A 22403-nucleotide genomic window follows, 5' to 3' on the forward strand; every position below is an offset into this window, starting at 1 on the left:
ACTGGAAGGGACCTCAATCAGCCACCATATTCTCTGGATCTGAGCACGTGAGAGACCTTATTGTCAGGCTATATTGAAGACAAGATGTACAGCAATACCTCAAAACCATTGCTGAGCTAAAAACAGACTTTTAGGAGGTTATTGACAGCATTGATGTTCCGACACTCAGCAGGTCATGCAGAATTTCACTATTCGTCTGTGTCACATCATCACCAACGATGGCAGACATATCGAACATGTCATAACCTGAATCTAAATATCTGCAGAGATGTTTATATGTTGAATAAAGTGTGTGCAGCCTGTAGTTTGTAACTAATTTAAGTATTTTTTCATATAGTTCAAAAATTGTCACCCTGTACATGACACTACTGTTTTCACAGGTGGTCTGCCTGGCCTCTGATGGTGTAAGATAGACCTGTGACAGGACTGGGATGGGAAGTGTTGGCTGAGAGGATTGGACAGGTCTGGCACAGGGATATGATCCCTGTGGCAAAGGGTTGGGGTTGGGAGTGGCATAGGGGTGAACTAGGATGTTGTAGAAATTGGGTGGCCAATGGAACTCAGCTTCAGGATTGGTGGGAAAAAATCTTGAGTAGGTTGTCCCTCATTTTGGGTCCCTGGCGAAGGGTGTGGTTCAGTTGTTCCAGTCCAGGGTGGTATTGGGTGGCAAAGGGAGGGTGGTGAGAAGACTGAGGATGCAAAGGGAAATGGCATGGAAGATCTGTTTGTGGACTAGGTCTGGGGGACAGTGCCTGACTGTGAGGACCTCGTTGAGACACTCAGCATACTGGGAATGGCAGCCGTTGAAATGCAGGTACTGTTTGTAGTTCGTGGGTTTAATACGGAAGAGGCATAGATGAAGTTGTCAGAGAGTAGGAGATCAATGCCCAGGAAGGAGGCATGCTGTGTTGAAGAGGACCAGTTGATGCGGATGAGAGAGGTGGTGTTGAGGTTGTGAATGAATGAAGGAATGGCACCTTGGCCCTGAATTCAGATCATGAAGATAACATGAATGAACCTGAACCAGTTCAGGATTTTGGCGTTTTTGGGAGGCTAGGAAGGTCTCCTTTAGATGGCCCATACACAGGTTGGCATAGGAGAGTGCCATTCGAGTGCCCATGGCTGTGCCACAGATTTGTCTGTATACCTTTCTTTTAAAGCAGAAGTAGTTATGAGTTAGGATAAAGTTAGTATAGTGGATCAGGAATGAGGTAGTGGGATTGAAGAATGAAGGACATTAGGGAAGATAGTGCTCAATCGCAGTGAAACTATAGGTATGAGGGAATTTGTCATGTAGGGACATGGCGCAACAGTGACTAGTAGGCATCCAGGAGGTAAAGGGGTGGGGATTGTCACGAGTTGATGAAGGAAGGGGTTGGTATTTTTGATGTGGCAGGCTATATTACAGCAGTTGATTGGAACTGTTGGTCAGTGAGGGCCGAAATTCTTTCAGTGGAGCAACAAAGCAGCATTCAGGATTGGTGAGTTTGTGGATTTTGAGGAGTCTGTATAAGACGGGTGTGCGAGATGCCATAGAGGTGAGGAGGGAGAAGGTTTCAGGGGAGAGATTTTGGGAAGGGCCCAAGACTTTAAGCAGTGATTGGAAGTTACATTGGACTTCTGAGATGGGATCACTCTGGTATAGTTTAAAGGTGGGTGAGTCAGATAATAACTTTCTGCCAGGTAGTCACTGTGATTCATAACAACAGTGGTGGAATCATTATCTGCAGTTAGGATGATTAGGAAAACGAGGTTGTCTAAATGTCGCTGTCCATATTAAACCCACCAACCACCAACAGTACCCTCATTTCAACAACTTTCATCGCTTCCACAACAAAAAATCGCTCCCATACAGCCTTACCATCTGGGGATGGCATATCTGCAGTCACAAGAACCACCTTGCCCATTATGCTGAGGGTCTCACTGAGAACTCATAGTTTGGTAATTTTCACATCTGTGAACACCTGCTTTCTTTGGGATTGGAATTATTATATTCTTCTTGAAGTCTGAGGGTATTTCGCCTGTCTCATACATCTTGATCACCAGATGGTAGAGTTTTGTCAGGAATGGCTCTCCCAAGGCTGTCAGTAGTTCTAATGGAATGTTGTCTACTCCCAGGGCCTTGTTTCGACCCAGGTCTTTCAGTGCTGTGTCAAACTCTCCAGGCAGTATCATATCTCCCATGTCATCTTCATATACATCCTCTTCCATTTCCATAATATTGTCCTCAAGTACATCGCCCTTGTATAGATCCTCTATATACTCCTTCCACCTTTCTGCTTTCCTCTCTTTGCTTAGAACTGGGTTTACATCTGAGCTCTTGATATTCATGCAAGTGGTTCTCTTTTCTCTGAAGGTCTCTTTAATTTTCCTGTAGGCAGTATCTTTCTTACCCCTAGTGATATATGCCACTACATCCTTACATTTGTCCTCTAGCCATCCCTACTCAGCCATTTTGCACTTCCTGTCGATCTCATTTTTGAGACGTTTGTATTCCCATTTGCCTGCTTCATTTACTGCATTTTTATATTTTCTCCTTTCATCAATTAAATTCAATATTTCTTCTGTTACCCAAGGATTTCTACTAGCCCTCGTCGTTTTACCTGCTTGATCCTCTGCTGCCTTTACTATTTCTTCTTTCAAAGCTACCCATTCTTCTTCTACTGTATTTCTTTCCCCCATTCCTGTCAGTCGTTCCCTTATGCCCTCTCTGAAACACTGTACAACCTCTGGTTTAGTTCTTTTATTCAGGTCCCATCTCCTTAAATTCCGACCTTTTTGCAGTTTCTTCAGTTTTAATCTACAGTCCATCACCTGACCAGAAATCCTGTATCTCCTGCCATCGAACTTAACTAATTCCCACTATATCTAACTTTAACATATCCATTTCCCTTTTCCAATTCTCTAACCTACCTGCTCAGTTAAGGGATCTGGCATTACACGCTCTGATCCATGAAATGCTTGTTTTATTTCTTCTGATAATGACACCCCCTGAGTAATAGCCTGGAGATCTGAACTGGGGACTACTTTACCTCCGGAATATTTTACCCAAGAGGATGCCATCATCATTTAACCACAAAGTAGAGCAGCATGCCCTCAGAAAAAATTACAGCTGTATTTTCCCCTTGCTTTCAGCTTTTCACGGTACTAGCACAGCAAGACCATTTTGGTTTATGTTACAAAGCCAGATCAGTCAATCATCCAGACTGTTGCCCTAGCAACTATTGAAAAGGCTGCTGCCCCTCTTCAGGAACCACATGTTTGTCTGGTGTCTCAAGAGATACCCCTCTGTTGTGGTTGCACCTACGGTACAGCTACCTGTATTGGTGAGGCACGGATGAGAGGGTACATGACGATATTTCAGTGATTACAAAACTGAGTCAGATCTACAAAGGACTTGGCAGTGTGAGCCCACTTATCAGTATAGGGTTGCACCTCTCTGTCCTCGGTGCACTGATTCAGTTGGGAAGAGCATTATAAAGATGATGTATCCTCGCTTAAGACAATATGGCTCAGAGCTGTTTTACTCGTCCTTGATGTACTGGCACTGTGACAGAGTTGGTATTCCCGTGGTCCTACATGTTCTGTAAGGGAGTGATCTCGTGGTCTTTCTGGTCATGGGAGTATCTCAGTATCACACAGACAATTCATAGAGACACATTCTACCTGTGGACGAACATTGTCCTATTGAAAAATGGCACCACGAGACTGTCGCATGAGAAGTAACAGATGAGAATGGAGGACGCTCGTGACATATCATTGTTCCATCAGAATTCCCTCTTTGACTATCAGCCATGAGCTGAAATCATACCTAATGTTTTCCCCCACCATGACACCAGGAGTAACACTGCTGTGTCTCTCCCAAACATTCGAAGAATATGACCTGTCCCCGCTGATGATGTCCTGGTCAAGGTTCCACAGCAAACAGCCATTTGTTTTGTAGGATTAATGGGATGGTAGTTCCCTGTTTGGCTGCTGCTAGTCTCCAATTGTTGGTTCATGATGACATGGAATGTAGAAAGGAGTTCATTACTTGTTCTCTGACGGCAGGCACAGACACGTAAGTGTTTCCACGGGCTTGGTGCACACTACGGTGACTCGTGTGGTAGTCAGAAGTGGTTGACTGGAACCTTGATGATAAGTATGGCTGCCCTCATGTTGCATCCAAATGCCCAACAACTCTAAATATTGCGTAATTCAACCATCTGGCCAAATAGAGACAACAAGAAGGCCCTTTCAAATGATGTCAGTTGCTGATAATACCATCTGTGTCTTCACAGTAATCATTCAACATCTTACACTGTTTACAACCATTATTCCCTACAAGGTTGGTAAGAACACTAACCCAGTCAGGTCTAATGCACTCTTATGGCTGTTGTACCTGTCATAAAGAATTGCGGCTCTTAATCATTTACATACCCATCAATTGTGTGCACGTGTGGGAAGTTACATTATCATCTGACCACGTATTCTGGGTGCTTCACTTATTTTATCTGGCAGTGTGCATTTCAATTGAAATTTTATGCTGAGACTCCATGTCATGTGGGAAGTAAAACTTAAAATAAACTGATAATCAATATGTACTCTAAATCATCCAAGAAGAAGACTGTAGGATATACTGTGGGTGAAATACTGCTATACATTAGAAGAATTCATGTAAGATGAACTTACAAATAAAAAAGGGTGTAACGTAGATTTGTTGACTAACAGTCTTCCATAAAAGAACTGCAATGTCTAGTCACATTAATGTGAACACCTGTCAAAAGCATGGAAGGTACCAACAGGGATGTGGTGTCATATTGGTTCCAATGACATGGGATCCGCTAAGTTTCTCAGTTGAGGATCCATGGCACAAACAGCCAATCTAGGTGGTTCCACAAATTCTTGACTGGGTTTAAAGCTGGGGAGTTTGGTGGCCGTGGGAGTATCTCCTTGTGCTCTTCAACCATGCACATACAATGTGAGATGTGTGACGTTTTGCATTGTCTTGCTGGTAGATGACGTCGTGCTGAGGAAAAACAAAATGCGTGTAGAGGTGGACACGGTCCTCAAGGATAAATGCATACTTCAGTTGGTCCATTGTGCCTTCCAGAATGACAAGATCACCCCAAAGAATTCCACAAAAACATTCCCTAGACTATGCTTCTTCATAGTTGCATGTTGTTTGCATTCAAACATTTCACGCCATACACACCACTGTTGACCTGCCTGATGGAGCATAAAACATGATTTATCTGAAAAAGCCACCTGTCGCCACTCAGTGGTTGTCCAGTTGCGGTGTTGGTGAGCAAAATCCAGCTTTCGTTGTCAATTAACAGCAGTCAGCATTTCATTGTCAGTGAACAGCAGTCAGCATGGGAGTGTGAGTCGGGCACCTGCCGCAGAGGCTCACATGCAGCAACATTCGCTGAACGGTCATTGAGGAGACATTGTTGGTTCATCTGGGTGGTCATTGCTCAACAGTTGCACATTTATTTGCCGGTACACATATCTGCACCCATCATTTCCCCCTGTCTTCTATAGCCTGTGGCGCAACACAGTTGCCAGTTTGGATGGCACCATTTTGCAATGCAAGGAACATTTGAATCATGGTGGTTTAAAAACCAAGCCATTTTAGAAATGCTTCTACCCTTGGCCCAAAAGCCAATGGCCCCCAGCGGGTTATGGGGTTAGAATTGGCCCGCAATATTCCTGCCTATTGTAAGAGGCTACTAAAAGGAGTCTCCAATGTTTCAGCTTTTCTGTGATGGTTGTCTCTCGGGTTTGACCTCCATCTTTTCCAAATTTTTGTTGATAGTGCAAGCCATTTGGGGAAGGATGCCTTACACGGTGTTTTTTGTTTGTCCATCATGCACCAAGATCTTGCATGCTACTTATTGTCATGTAGCGGGCTCTGCACCCAATGTCTTATGGATTGCCTACTTCTCGTCTCCTGTGCTGTCCCATCCTTCATAACTACAACAATTCTGGACCATTTCAGCACCTGAAATCCAGCACGGTAGCAAGTCCGTCATTGTGGGGTTGTCATGTACCCTCTTGGTGATATCTCCCTGAAAAGACAGGATTCGCACTGCTGATGCCAGCGCTGAGACCTCCCGGCTTATGCCAACAAGTAGGTGCCCATCCTTTATGGGGCACTAAGATTCCCAGCAATGGCCATCCCACCAGGTGGCCCATGCTGAGGCTGGGTGGCACCGGTGAGGAGAGCCCCTGGTCGGAGTGGGTGGCATCAGGGCGGATGACCTGCAATGAAACGGGTTAAATTGAATCAAGCTGGTGGTCGCTTGACCCCGGCTGTCTCAAACAGAATAAGGAATGGTTTTGGTGCTGTGACCTATGATTTCCGATCATTCCCCTCCCTGGCCACACCTTTGGAGGACTGTAGGGTGACCAGGTTTCGCAAGCTGTATTCGCCTCAGTACCAAGTTTGCAGCAGGACTGATGAAGCGACCTTTCAGGCAATGAAGCCACAGTTTTTTGTCGACCATCTTGAATATAGGTTTCGGGAAGTGGCAGCATTGTCCAAAATGAGCAGCGTGTCAATTTTGATCCAAGGAGCCTCCCCAGCCCAGTCGTGGGTGTTGCTCTCCTGTGACAAGCTGGGTGACATCCCTGTCACGATTACGCCCCATAAAAGCCTTAACATGGTCCAGGGTATTATTTTCCATTGTAGCCTCCTTTTGCAGTCAGATAAAGAGCTACATGCCAACTTAGAGCAACAGGGTGTCCACTTCGTCCTGCTCCATGCCCGAGCCCAATGCCTTATTCGCCGACAGAAGCAGGATTGCTGGAAAAGATATGTCTCCACCGTACACATCCATACCTCTCCATCGCAGGTTTGGATGAAGATTAAGCGACTCAATGGATATCAGACCCCCGTCAGCGTACTTGGGCTTTCCCCGAATGGAGCAGTCTGTACTGAATCAGACACGATTGCAGAACTCTTAGCAGGGCATTATGCTCAGAGTTCCACTTCTACGATTTACCCGCTGGCCTTCCGCTCCCTGAAAGAGCGGTTGGAACATCGGATCCTTTCATTCCATACTCGCCACCCTGAATTGTACAATGCTCCATTCAGTGAGTGGGAATTCCAAAGTGCCCTAGCTGCTTGCCCTGATACGGCTCCCGGGCCAGATTGCATCCACTATCAGATGCTCAAACTCTTCTCGGTGGACTGGCAGTGACACCACCTAGACCTTTTCAACCGTGTCTGGGTTGAGGGTGAGTTACCATCACTTTTCAACCGTATCTGGGTTGAGGGTGAGTTACCATCACAATGGCGGGAAAGCATTGTCATACCAGGGTTGAAACCTGGCAAGAACCCATTGGAAGTGGACAGCTACCACCTCATTAGCCTCACCAACATTCTGCGCAAGTTGCTTGAACGCATGGTGAGCCAGAGGTTGAGTTGGATACTTGAGTCTCGGGGCCATCCGGCTCTGGCTCAGGGTGGGATTCGGCACAAGGCCCGAAAGACTGAGTCCCTTCTGATGCCCTCTGCCAATGCTTTCTTTCCATCCTTGCCATGTTTCACAGCTCTGACGTAGTCTATACTGATGGTTTGATGGTTGCTGGTTGAATTGGTTGTGCTTTTAGTCTTGGGGATCGATCTGAATAATGCTCATTGCTGGATGACTGCAGTATTTTCACTGCAGAGCTGGTAGCCATCTCTTGAGCCCTAGAGTATATCCGCTAATGCTCAGGTGAGTCCTTCATTATCTGCAGTAACTCCCTGAGCAGTGTACGAGGTATCATCCATTGTTTTCCTTGTTCTTGTATGGTGATGGCTGTCCAGGAGTCCATCCATAATCTTGCCCGTTGCGGCCGCTCTGTGGTTTTTGTGTGGACCCCGGGTTATGTCGGCATCCCCGGTAATGAACTTGTTGACAGGCTGGCCGAACAGGCTATCAGTGAACCGGCCCTGGAGATTTGGCCTTTCGGAATGTGATCTCCAGTCAGTCTTGTAGCAGAAAGTCCTTGGTACCTGGGGTGATGAATGGCACACCCTACCTTCACCCAATAAACTTCGGGTAATCAAGGGGACTACAGGTTTGTGGCACTCCTCCATGTGAGCCTCCCGCAAGGACTCAGTTGTTCTCTACCAGCTATGCATTGGCCACACCTGGCTGGCGCACGGTCATTTACTGCGCCGTGAGAACCCACCTCTCTGTCGCTGTGGATCAGCATTGACAGTGGTCCACATCTTGTTGGACTGTCCGCTTTTAGCCGCACTCAGGCAGATGTTTGCACTGCGTGGTACGCTCCCTGAACTTTTAATGGATGTCGCTGCAATGGCAGGCTTAGTTTTCAGTTTTATTCAAGCAGGGGGCTTTTATTGCTGAATCTGAAGGTTTGTCTCTTTTGTGTGCTGAGTCTGGCCTTTGGCCTACGGTTTTCAATTGTGGTTTTTTAGTGTGTGTCTTGGTGGTTGCTTGCTTTTTCGCTTCCATGGTTGGCCAACCACTGTAAAACTCTGTGTGCTTTTAATTCCTATTTTCTGCTCTTTGATTGTGTCTTTCTTATTCTGTGCTGTCCCTTGTCCTCTCCATTGCTTGTTTTTATCCCTTGTGGATGTTTCATGGTCATGGAAAAAGGGACCTATGGCCTTTGAAGTCTGGTCTCTTCAACCCCACAAACCAACGAACCAACTGAAAGCCAATGATCATGGCCTTTTGGATGTGAGACGAACCGCTCCATTTCCATATTACTATGACGACTGTTCTGTTTCTCACATTCCCTTAACATGCTTTACATACCCTCTCCTGCCAGAGCTGCCACTTGTCTGTGAGTGGTTCTTGTACATTGACTTCAGACAAAGGCATTGGTCACATTAATGTGTCTGTACTATGTATTTTAGAGTTTGGTTACTGTTCCTGGAACTCCTAACATACTCAAAATGGTGAAGTTTTATCTTTTTTTTTTTCTCTCTCTGTCTCATGCGTATTAATAAAAAGATTTAAAAATTTACACATAGGCTAACAAATTATGGAGTAGCTGATTTTATGGGATATCAGAAAAATGTCAACCCCCCGCCCCGTAAACCATGGACTTTGTCGTTGGTGGGGAGGTTTGGGTGCCTCACTGACACAGGTAGCCATACTGTAGGTGCAACCACAATGGAGGGGGATCTGTTGAGAGGCCAGACAAACATGTGGTTCCTGAAGAGGGGCAGCAGCCTTTCCAGTAGTTGCAAGGGCAACAGTCTGGATGATTGACTGACCTGGCCTTGTAACATAAACCAAAGTCTGATCTGGCCTTGTAACATAACCCAAAGTGACTGTGGTGGTACTGTGAACAGTTGAAAGCAAGGGGCAGCTGTAATTTTTCCTGAGGGAAGGAGCAGCTCTACTGTATGGTTAAATGAGGATGGCATCCTCTTGGGTATAATCTTCTGGAAGTAAAATAGTCCCCCATTCAGATCTCTGGGCTACTACTCAGGAGGATGTCATTATCAGAAGAAATAAAACTGGCATTCCATGGATCAGAGCGTGTAATGTCAGATTCCGTAATTGGGCAGGTAGGTTAGAGAATTTGAAAAGGGAAATGGATGAATTCCCAAAGTTCGATGGCAAGAGAAACAACTTCTGTTCAGGTGAAAACAGGGTTATAAATATAAGAACCAAAAAGAGGTAATGCAGAAGTAGGTTTAATGATGAATAAAAAAGTAGGAATGCAGATAAGCTATTATGAACAGCATAGTGAAAGCATTATTGTATCCAAGATGCACATGAAGCTCACACCCACCACAGTACTACAAGTTTATATGCCGACTAGCTCCACAGATGAGGACGAGACTGAGGAAATGTATGATGAGATAAAAGAAATTATTCAGATAGTTAAGGGAGACGAAAATTTAATAGTCATGGGAGACGGGAATATGAAGAGGAAGCCGTCTGGTAGAATTTTGCACAGAGCAGAATTTAATCATAGCTAACACATGGTTTAACCCTTAACTACTATGGTCATTCACAGGAACACAATTACTATGGAAGGGTCTCACAGACCACATTTTTCTATTTTGTATATCAAACCAGAATTTAGCTGAATATATATAGTTTCTTGACTTCCAGTCATTCATTACACTTGTTAGAGGTGGCTTTTGTAGAAATTTGATTTTTTTTAAACACTGCGGTATTTTAAACACTTTAACAATTAAAACAAAGCGACATCTGGAGTATATTTTTATTTTATGAGTTACGAAAATAACAGCAAATAGTTAGCTCTCTACTCACACACAGATTTTCATCAGAGGAATTATATTACAAATTTGCAGTATAACTAGGTGGAAAAATCCGACATGACTTACGATAAATTGTGTGCGAAGTCAGCTTTCAGTTTACGACTCACTTTGCAATGTAGAGCGAATATTTCAGTCCATAAATCTATGAATGGAGAAACTTTGCCACCATTTTACTTCTAAAATTACAAGTAAAAACTAAATACTTGTTCTCATGTGCCACTGAATCATACTTTAGTCAATTTCCACCTGCAAACACTTCACGCAGACCTTCCTGTAACACTCCAAACAAATCAGAACACCACGCTGTTGACATGGATATCTTGTTTTCCTCTTCAGACGAGGAGGGCAAAAGGTGCACGTTTTTCGATTTTTGAATTCTTCTTTTGGTGTCTGAGGCTCATCTTGCAAGTGAAGACATCTCTCTCACATAACACACATTGCACGGAAGGCCCAGCTTTCCCCGCCACAGAGAAACAGTAGCATGCAATAAAAATGTGGCATGCAAACACTATGGTACGTCTGTGAGACCTTTCAAGGCTAATAATTATGAAACAAAGAGCACCAACAATGCAAGAATGCTGGCACGTGTAGCGTGACAGCCAATAGGAAGGTACATGGAAGAGTCCATTTGGCTTTGCAGGGGTGTGAGAAATATCTCGACACAAAAATCAGTAGCGGTCTGAGAGACGGTCGATAGTAGTTAAGGGTTAAGAATCATGAAAGAAAGTTGTATATGTGGGAGAGATCTGGAGACACCAGAAGGTTTCAGATTGATTATACATGGTGGTCCATTGATCGTGACTGGGACAAATATCTCACGAATAAGCGTCAAATGAAAAAACTACAAAGAACGAAACTTGTCTAGCTTGAAGGGGGAAACCAGACGGCTCTGTGGTTGGCCCGCTAGATGGTGCTGCCATAGGTCAAACGGATATCAACTGCGTTTTAAAAAAATAGGAACCCTCATTTTTGACCTGTGGCAGCGCCATCCAGCGGGCCAACCATAGCGCCATCTGGTTTCCCCCTTCAATCTAGACTAGTTTCGTTCTTTGTAGTTTTTTCGTTTGATGCTTATTTTGTGAGATATTTGGCCTGGTCACTATCAATGGACCACCCTGTATAATGGTAAGACAGAAATTTTGGAACCAGGTTTTAAATTGTAAGATATTTCTAAGCACAGATGTGGACTCTGACCGCAATTTATTGGTTATGGACTATAGATTAAAACTGAAGAAACTGCAAAAAGATAGGAATTTAAAGAAATGGGACCTGGATAAATTGAAAGAACTGGAGTTTGTAGAGAGTTTAAGAGGGAGCATTACAGAATGACTGACAAGACCAGGGGGAAAGGAATGCAGTAGATGAAGAATGGGTAGCTTCAAGAGTTGAAATGGTGAAGGCAGCAGTGTGTTAAATATGTAAAAAGATTAGGGGTGGTAGAAATCCTTGGATAACACAAAAGATGCTGAATTTAACTGATGAAAGAAGAAAATATATAAATGCAATCAATGAAGCAGGTGAAAGGGAATAAAAATGTCTTAAAAATGAGATTGACAGGAAGTGCAAAATGACTAAGAAGGAATGGCTAGAGGGCAGATGTAAGGAGGTAGAAGCACGCATCACTAGGATTAAGATAGATGCTGCCTACAGGGAAATTAGAGAGACCTTTGGAGAAAAGAGAACCACCCTTATGAATATCAGGAGCTCAGATGGAAAACCAGTCCTAAGCAAAGAAGGGAAAGCAGAAAAGAGGGACTATACAAGGGAGATGTACTTCAGGGCAATATTATGGAAATGAAAGTGGACATAGATGAAAATGAGATGGGAGATATGATGCTGCTTGAAGCATTTGACAAAGCACTGAGAGACTTAAGTTGAAACAAGGCCCCGGAAGTAGAGCACATTCTATTAGAGCTATTGCTAGCCTAGTCGAAATAAGGCCCAGGGAGTAGAACACATTCTGTTAGAGCTACTGCTAGCCTTGGGAGAGCCAGCCATGACAAAATCTTCCATCTGGTGAAAAAGATGTATGAGACAGGTGAAATACTTTCAGACTTAAAGATGAGCATAATAATTCTAATTCCAAAGGCAGAAGGTGTTGACCAGTGTGAAAATTACCGAACTATCAGTTTAATAAGTCATGATAGCAAAATCTGATAGAGATTTTTTACAGAATAATGGAAAAACTGGTAGAAGCCGACCTTGGGGAAGATCACTTTGGATTCTGGAGAAATGTACAAACACATGAGGCAATACTGACCCTATGACTTCTCATAGAAGATAAGTTAAGGAAAGGTAAAACTGCATTTATGGCATTTGTAGACTCACAGAAGGCTTTTGAGAGTGTTGACTGGAATACTCTCTTTCAAATTCTAAAGGTAGTAGGGGTGAAATACAGGGAGTAAGAGGCTATTTACAGTTTGTACAGAAACCAGATGGCAGTTATAAGGGTCGAGGGGCACGGATGGGAAACAATGGTTGAGAAGGGAGTGAGACAGTTTATAGCCTATCCCCAATTTTACTCAGTCTGTATATTGAGCAAGCAGTAAAGGAAACAAGACAAATTTGGAGTGTGAATTAATGTGCAGGGAGAAGAAATAAAAACTTTTCTGTTTGCCAATGGCATTGTAATTCTGTTAGAGACAGCAAAGTACTTGGAAGAACAGGTGAACAGAATGGACAGTGTTTTGAACGGAGGATATAAGATCAACATCAACAAAACTAAAACAAGGGTAATGGAATACAGTTGAATTAAATCAGATGTTCCCGAGGACATTAGATTAGGAAGCGAGACACTTAGAGTGATAGGTGAGTTTTGCTATTTGAGAAGCAGAATAACTGATGATGATCGAAACAGGGAGGATATAAAATGTAGACTGGCAATAGCAAGAAAAACATTTCTGAGGAAGAGAAATTTGTTAACACTGAGTGTAGATTTAAGTGTCAGGAAGTCCTTTCTGAAATTATTGGCAGTGGGTGTAGCTGTGTATGGAAGAGAAACATGGGCTATAAACAGTTCAGACAAAAAGAGAAGAAAAGCTTTTGAAATGTGGGTGCATCATGTAACTAATGAGGAGGTACTGAAAAGAATTGGGGAGAAGAGAAATTTATGATATAACCTGACTAGAGGAAGGGATCAGTTGGTAGAACACATTCTGAGAGATCAAGGGATCACCAATTTAGTACCGGAGGGAAGTGTGGGAGGTAAAAATCATAGAGTGAGTCAAGGAAATGAATACCGTGAGCTGATTCTGAAGGAAGTAGGTTGCAGTAGCTACTCGGAGATGAAGTGACTTGCACAGGATAGAGACTGAAGACTACAACAACAACATCAGAAGAATGAATTATGTTGTAAACATGGAAAAGCTCTGTACAAGGTGTTTGTCATCTTTGTAGAATGCTAACCAGAAGCAAATGCAAAAACTGTCATTTTCAGCACTATTCTGTCGCTGCAGATAAGGTGCCTGGATTGCACAAAAAAAGTAATAATCTTCAAACATCTGCCTACATGGCGCTTAACAGTAGGAAAACTGGGAGATTTGAAGTGCTGTTGGAACATTTATCCTCTCAACCACATTCGAAACAATCTAACCTACCTTATTCAAACAATGGAAAATCCAGGATGGAATGTAACAATACGAGAGAAAGAAAGTTGCTACTCACCATATAGCGGAGATGCTGAGCCGTGATAGGCACAACAAAAACATTCACACAATCATAGCTTACGGCCATTAAGGCCTTTGTCAGCATTAGACACACACACACACACACACACACACACACACACACACACACACACACACACACACACACACTCAAGCAAGTCCAACTTGCACACACATCTGCAGTCTCAGAGAACTGAAACTACACTGCGAACAGCAGCATCAGTGCATGATGGGAGTGTCGACTGGGTGGGGGTAAGGAGGAGGCTGTGTGAGGGAGGGGGAGGGGTAGTATGGTGGAAGTGGCAGTCAGTGAAGTGTTTTTAGATGGTGGGTAGGAGGGAAGGTGCGGAGGGGGGAGGGGGTAAGTAGCGGAAAGGAGAGAAATAAAAATAAAAGAAATTAAAAGACTGGGTGTGGCGGTGAAATGACGGCTGTGTAGTGCTGGAAATGGAACAGGGAGGGGGCTGGATGGGTGACGACAGTGACTAACGAAGATTGAGGCCAGGAGGGTTATGGGAATGTTGGATGTATTGCAGGGAAAGTTCCCACGTGCACAATTCAGAAAAGATGGTGTTGGTGGGAAGGATCCATATGGCACAGGCTGTGAAGCAGTCATTGAGATGAGGGATATCATGTCTGGCAGCGTGTTCAGCTACAGGGTGGTCTACTTGCATTTTGGCCAAAGTTTGTTGGTGGCCGTTCATGCAGACAGACAGCTTGTTCGTTGTCACGCCTACATAGAATGCAGCACAGTGGTTGCAGCTTATCTTGTAAATCACATGACTGGTTTCACAGGTAGCCCTGCCTTTGATGGGATAGGTGATGTTAGTGACCAGACTGGAGTAGGTGGTGGTAGGAGGATGTACGGGACAGGTTTTGCATCTAGGTCTGTTACAGGGATATGAGCCATGAGGTAAGGGATTGGGAGCAGGGGATGTGTAAGTATGGACAAGTATATTGTGTAGGTTCAGTGGATGGTGGAATACCACGGTAGGAGGAGTGGGAAGGATAGTGGGTAGGACATTTCTCATTTCAGGGCATGATTAGAGGTAATCGAAACCCTGGCAGAGAATGTAATTCAGTTGCTCCAGTCCCGGATGGTACTGAGTTACAAGGGGAATGTTCCTCTGTGGCCGGACTGTGGGACTTAGGGAGGTGGTGGGAGACTGGAAAGATAAGGCACGAGAGATTTGTTTTTGTACAAGGATGGGAGGATAATTACAGTCAGTGAAGGCTTCAGTGAGACCCTCGGTATATTAAGAGAGGGACTGCTCGTCACTTCAGATGCGACGACCACAGGTGGCTAGGCTGTACGGAAGGGACTTCTTGGTATGAAACGGGTGGCAGCTGTCGAAGTGGAGGTATTGCTGGTGGTTAGTAGGTTTGATATGGACGGAGGTACTGATGTAGCCATCTCTGAGGCGGAGGTCAACATCTAGGATGGTGGCTTGTTGGGTTGAGTACTACCAGGTGAAGCAAATGGGGGAGGTTCTGGAGGAATGTGAATACGGTGTCCTCACCTTCAATCCAGATAGCAAAGATGTCATCAGTGGATCTGAACCAGGTGAGGGGTTTAGGATTCTGGGTTTTTCGGAAGGATTCCTATAGATGGCTCATGAATAGGTTAGCATAGGATGGTGCCATGCGGGTGCCCATAGCCGTACCCCGGATTTGTTTGTAGGTAATGTCTTCAAAGTAGAAGTAATTGTGGGTGAGGATATAGTCGGTCATGGAGACTAGGAAGGAGGTTGTTGGTTTCGAATCCATAGGGCATCTGTAAAGTTAGTGTTCGATAGCAGTAAGGCCATGGGCATTATGAAATGTTAGTGTACAGGGAGGTGGCATCAGTAGTGACGAGCATGGCACCGTGTGGTAAAGGGAGAGGAACTGTGGAGAGTCAGTTGAGGAAATGGTTGGTATCTTTTATATAGGAGGATAGGTTCTGGGTAATAGGTTGAATGTGTTGGTCTACGAGAGCAGAGATTCTCTCAGTGGGGGCACAGTAACCGGCCACAATGGGGCATCCTGGGTGGTTGGGTTTATGGAAAGTGGGAGTGCAGGGAGTAGTAGGGGTAAGTAGAGAGATGGACTCTGGGGAGAGGTTCTGGGATGGGCCTAAGGATTTGAGTAGTGACTGGAGATCCTGCTGGATTGCTGGAATGGGATCACTGTGGCATGGTTTGTAGGAGGAAGCATCTGACAGCTGACGGAGTCATTCTGCCATGTAATCCTTGCGGTTCAAAACTACGGTGGTGGAGCCTTTGTCTACAGGTAGGATTATAAGATCGGGATCAGTTTTTCTGCAGATGTAAGGTTAGTATGCATGCTGAGGGATTTGGGGAATGATGGTGAGGCAAGGTTCGAGGATAAGAAATTCTGGAAAGTTAACAGGGGGTGGTTTGGAGGCAGTGGGGGTGGATCATGGTTGGATGGAGGAGTGAACTGAGTTAGGCAAGGTTCAATTTTGGTCTTTAGTTGAGTCTGATTGGTCGGGTTGGTGGCGAAAAAGTGTTTCCACTGTAGGGACCGGGAGAAGGAGAGGTCTTTAACTAGTCCTGCATGGTTGAATTTGGGAGTGGGGCAGAAGGTGAGGCCTTTGGAAAAGACTGATATTTTTGTGGGACTAAGGCTTCTGGAGGAAGGTTCATCACTGTGTTGCAGGTCTGTTTAGGATTTGAGTTCTGTGTGGTGGTGGGAGGGAGTTTCGGAGGGTGGGATAAGTGTAGTAGGTCTACAAGACAAGGTTTGTCAGCTATGAGGGGGTGTGGGGGAAGTTTGGAGGTTGTAGTAGAAGTGGTGGACAGTGGTGCTCTGAGGTGGGAGTAGGAACTGAGCAGGATGGAGAGCTTTTTGAGGTGGCGTTGTGCACATTGCTCAAGTTCCTGGAGGGCAAGAGTTTCAGTGTGTGTTATGGGTTCCAGGAATCTGGGGTTACATGGCAAGAGAATTTTGCAGATGGAGAGAAGGTACTGCAAGGAGGATCGGGCTTTGTTGATATGGTTTTGCAGGACTATGTTGGTGAGGGCTAAGGATTGGCGGAATCTGAACAGGTGGAGGTCAGATATGGGTAGTTTGATGGTAAGGCCATTAGGGGAGATTTCAAGAAAAGTTTCCTTATCCCTAGCCAGATCCCAGTCCCACATACTGTTCCTGCATTGTTACTTCGCTCATGAAATCCCCCCTAATGGGAGGATGTTTCTGCAGATGTGGAATGAAACAAAGTGTGATCCGTGAGGTGTTCGAACCTCATGAGCAAACAAAATGTGAACTGTGAGGTGTTCATCATAACTTCCAGCTTAGCGAGCTGCATAATCTTCATGATCTAATTTGTGAAACATCAGAATGTGGTATACTTTTTTCTTTAGCATAAAGTGTAAAATTTTCAAAATCGTTGGTTTTGCCACATCTAACACATTGCTTAAATGACGAGTTGATGCAATCGGTATGTTGTGCCATTTCTAATTTAATTGGCATCAGGTCAGTGCACATGGGAATTCAAGCAGATTGCCAGAGACAGTGTTTCCTCAAAGAAACAAACACAGCTTTTGCTCACCTAGCTTAAATTTATCACTTCCAAAGAAGGCACATTTTAACTGATAATGAGCATTTGAGGAAATGGTAACTCATGGAACCACCAATCTCTGTGCATTACTGCATGTTAGTGCTTACAAGTTCTTCAATACGAATGCACAATGATATAATTGACTAATGTCAATGCTAATTAAATTGGAAGGGGGAGCATGTCGAATTTTTTCTTAACAATTATTTCTCAGCACAACCTACCCTGATACACCCTTGAAGGCTTTTGAGACTTTCTGACCTCCCTGTACACATTAAGTCACAGATGATAGACTACAATTAAATTTCAGATATAATCACAATTAACATGATAAATAATTCCAATAGATAAACTACATCCATTAAATATATATTTCATTCTTTGGAAGCACTCATTAATCATTAATGTTTATTCATATTTCCAGAAAGACTGCATTGTAGTTCCATCATTGGCCATTATTTATGCACAAGTGGTTGAAAGTGATTTTGCAAATGGATGGAACAAGTTGAGTGACTGGTTCGAAAATGGCGTAAGCATACAAACACCTAAACGCCATGCTACCTGTCCAGGAGCTGCAGCTGTGCATGATATACAACTGAGCCAGTTTTCACAGAAAGAATTCACAACTATAGTTGCACCAACACGTGTATTGAGGTAAGACAGAGAAAGACAAAAGTCACCATAATTACTTAAAGGGATTTTATTGTTACATAATTATCCACATCAAGCTACTTATAAGATTGTGTGTTTCATAATCTGTGTAAGTTAACTTTATTGTGCAGTTGACTGTTACCTGTTTCATTTGGTGTTAAGGTATAAATGTGTTCTTTAGCGACCACAGATCTTGGCTTTCTAATTATGACTAATTATCTGAATTTAAAGTAAGTCTGACAATATTAATGATGGAAGAAAAGCATCTACTTTCCAGCCCCAACCATGAAACAGAAGTAACAAAAATAGGGATGACAGACCCATAGGTAGAAAACATGTTAACCTTCAAGTTTCATGGAAAGGTACATGAACAAAGAGTTAATTATTGTAATACGGGTTTTTGAAGTTGAATTCTCCCTCAGAAAACACTGCTATAGCACAGCCACACAGAGCTACATCCCCAGTGTGACACAGTTCGGCCAATAGAGATGTGAGGAAAATTCATGTTCAGCATAAAGGAAGTGGGGGTGGGGGTCGTGCAAAACACTTAAACTATCTGATGGAGTAAATTAAAACCAAATTAAATCTTGCTTTTATAAGTACAGGCAAGTATGTATAACTTCCAGAAGGTGGTATTCTAAGTCACATCCAGCTGTGAGAAACAGGCGACGAGGAAACTTTAATTCATTTAAGTCCTTGAAGAGTGAAGACTCCTGAGGATATGAAGAAGAATCAAGTGCTTATGAGAAGAGAAGTGTATTTTGTCTCAGGAGCACATGTAGTTCGTTGTCAGACTTGTAATCTGGATTAGTGAAGGCGGCAGAACAGAAAATGCAATGTATTATTTTGCAGAGCTAAATGATAGGTTGACTGTAGTTACTCTCTTTATTTTATCATGCAGACCATACTACATTTTTTCATAACATGAAACATTATGAAATTAGCCAAAAAAGTCATCAGTGATTCATTTCATACTTTGTGAATAGTGAGCAGAATGTCATTCTCCAGCATAATCAAATAGGAAACATGACTGAATCTGATGTAAAATGAAAGTATTTCAGGCTTCTATTCTAATTGCATTGGTTTTCTTAATATATGTCAGTGACCTACCAAAATGTTTATTTTTGCAAGTAACACGTCAGTGTGAAAAACATGAAATGGAAAGTAATTGATGGGCTAAATAGGGCAGTAGGTAACATTAATTCATGACTTATGAATGAGGAATATAACTGCAGCAAGCTCCATTCCATAGTCTCTGCCACTGAACTCTCATGATAAGGGAGTGCTAGTACCATAGCATGATTAAATAATCAATGCAGTTAAACATGTTATTTTCTTAGGATTGAAGACAGAAGAGAAGCTGCCTTGCACATCACACACTTGAGGAGCTTTTACAGAAGCTGAAAGCTGTCAGCTTCACTTATGAGAATGTTGTACAATATCATTGACTTAGAAATGCAAAAGACTGTTGATTTTTCTTATTTTTGCCCTGTTATTTCTTATGATAACCATGTTCTGTGGCAATTCTGTGCATTCGCAGTGACTATTTTTAACCCTGAAAAGAATTGTCAGGGCATTGTTCAAATGTCTTGAAAGTTTAACTCTGCCTTTTTTGTATGTATGTTCAATAATTGTATTTGTAATTAATAATATCTGGTGTAAGGAGTAATCCTCATTCTGCCAGAGGCATTATCAAAAAGGACAGACTGGACAGAGGTTCAGGGCACCCTTTTAACCTAGAATTGAGAAACTGCCCCTGAAAGGCAGAAGAATCAGCAATGATCAACAGCATGAGGATGCAGAAGACAGTGGAAACCACTGTCTGCAAGGGGCCCCAAAAAGGAATGTGACTATGAGAAAAAGATTGAATCACTAATGGAAGGGTAATGTCTTATGAGTGTGGAATGTTGGAAGTCAGAATACAACAGGAAAGCTAGAAAATCTGAAAAGAGAAATGCGAAGGTTCAATCTAGTTTTAGTGGGGACAGTGGAGTAAAATGGAAAGAAGATAAAGATTTGAGTTCAGATGAATATAGGAGAATATCAACAGCAGCAGAAACTAATGTAAGGGTGAAGGATTTGTCATGAATAAGTTGATAAGACAGAGAGAGAGAGAGAGAGAGAGATAGTTAATGTGAACAGTTCAGTGATAGCATTATTCGTATCAGAACTGACAGCAAACTAAAACCAACAACAATAGTTTAGTTGTACATGGCAACATCACAAAGCAGGAGATGCAAGTTAGAGGAAGAGTATAAGGTACTGAAAATAGTATGAGGTGCTGAGAACCATAAGGGCCCAAAAGCACATTCAGTCAGGCCCATTTGAAACTGAATATCTACATCTAGACTCTGCAAACCACTGTGAAGTGCATGGCAGACAGTAAGTCCCCTTGTACCAGTTATTAGGATATCTTTCCACTCCTTTAACATATGGCATGCAGGACGAATGGTTGTTCAAATGCTTCTGTGCGTGCTGTAATTATTCTAATATTGTCCATATGATCCATATGTGAGTGATATCCAGGGGTTTGTAGTATATTCCTAGAGTCATCATATAAAGCCAGTTCTTGAAACTTCGTTAGTAGATTTTCTCAGGATAGTTTACCTTTATTTTCAGGAGTCTTCCAGTTCAGTTTTTTCCGCATCTCTGTTGTGCTGTCCCACAGGTCAAACCTGTGACCTTTCGTGATGCCCTTCTCTGTATATGTTCAGTATCCCCTGTTAGTCCTATCTGGTACAAGTCCCACACATTTGAGCAATATTCTAGAAATGGTAGCATGAGTGATTTGTAAGCAATCTCCTTTGTAGACTAATTGCACTTTCCCAGTATTCTACGAATAACCAGAAGTCTACCACCTGCTACACCCACGACTGAGCCAGTGTGATCATTCCATTTCATATGCCCACAAGATGTTACACCCGGATGTTTGTATGAGTTGTCTGATTTGAACAGTGACTCATTGATATTATAGTTTTATGTTTTTTCATTTTGTGAAGTGTACAGTTTCACATTTTTGAACTTCAAATTTACATTTTTGAACTTGCCAATCTTTTCACCACTTTGAAATCTTATCAATATTTGACTGAATATTTACATAGCTTCTTTCAGAGAGTACTTCATTATAGGTAACTGCGCCATCTGAAAAAAGTCAGGTTACTATTAGTTATGTCCACAACATCAACAGCAAGGGTACCTACAAACTTCCATGGGGAACACTCAAAGTTGCTTCTGCATTTGATGATGACACTCTATTCAAGATAACGTGCTGTGTCCTTCCTACCAAAAAGTCTTCAGAAGAGTCACAAATTTCACTTGCTACCACATATGATCAATAAGTGTGGGTGTGGTACTAGTCAAATGCTTCTCTGAAATCAAGAAATACTGCATCTGCCTGACTTTGGTCCAAAGCCTTCAGTATGTCATGTGACTAAAGTGCAAGTTGGGTTTCACATGATTGATGTTTTCAGAATGCATGCCGGTTGGCATGGAGGAGATTCTGTTTGAGATATCTCATTATGTTTGAGTTCAGAATATGTTCTAAGATTCTCCAACAAATTGATGCCAAAGATACTGTATCTTAGTTTTATAGATGACTTCTACTATCCTTCTTGTAGACAGGTATGACCTGTGCTTTCTTCCAACTACTGGGCACTGGTGCCAACACCCTCCGTCCCCAAGGGATCTATGATAGATTATAGATTACAGTTAGAAGAGGGGCTAACTCAGCCACAACTTGATTGTAGAGAGAGATTCCGTCGGGCTCTGGAGCTTTGTTCAATTTTAACAATGTCAGTGCTACAAGGATTAAATTGGCACAATTCTCCTGTGTTTTCCTTGGTAAAGGAACACTTGAAAACAGAGTTAAGCATTCCAGCTTTCACTTTGCTACCTTCAATTTCAGTTCCTGTCTCATTCACAATGGACTGGACACTATCAGTTGACAATATTCTGCTGTGGTAGTCATTGAAGGCTTCACACATTGCTTTCTTGACAGCCAAATGTGTTTCATTCAGCATCTATTTATCTATAGACCTATGCTTTGTTTTGCACCTATTATGCAGTAGTCTCTGTTTGTTTAGAAGTTTCTTTACTGTGACTATATCATGGAGGGTCCCTTCCATTATGAACTATTCTACTGAGTACATATCTATCCAGTGCATGGTCAAGTATTCTTTTAAACTTGCACAATAGTTCCTCTACATGTTCCTGCCCTGTACTGAAAGTTTCAAGTACCTCATTGAGATATGACACAACTGATTTTTTTTATCTATTTTACTAAACTGAT

The 22403-nt window shown here is 42.9% G+C and overlaps 1 protein-coding gene across 2 annotated transcripts in view; it reads left to right on the plus strand.

Annotated features, from left to right (window-relative positions):
• The window catches only part of LOC126475339 (protein arginine N-methyltransferase 7-like), a 138686-nt gene that overhangs the window by 67880 nt on the left and 48403 nt on the right, over positions 1 to 22403 (plus strand). For both annotated transcript variants that reach the window (XM_050103138.1, XM_050103139.1), the window contains one exon: positions 17889 to 18118. In XM_050103138.1, coding sequence (XP_049959095.1) covers positions 17889 to 18118 — 230 coding nt within the window. The remainder of the gene's footprint in view (positions 1 to 17888; positions 18119 to 22403) is intronic.

This window comes from Schistocerca serialis, chromosome 4 (assembly GCF_023864345.2).
Source record: "Schistocerca serialis cubense isolate TAMUIC-IGC-003099 chromosome 4, iqSchSeri2.2, whole genome shotgun sequence".
Classification (NCBI taxonomy): domain Eukaryota; kingdom Metazoa; phylum Arthropoda; class Insecta; order Orthoptera; family Acrididae; genus Schistocerca; species Schistocerca serialis.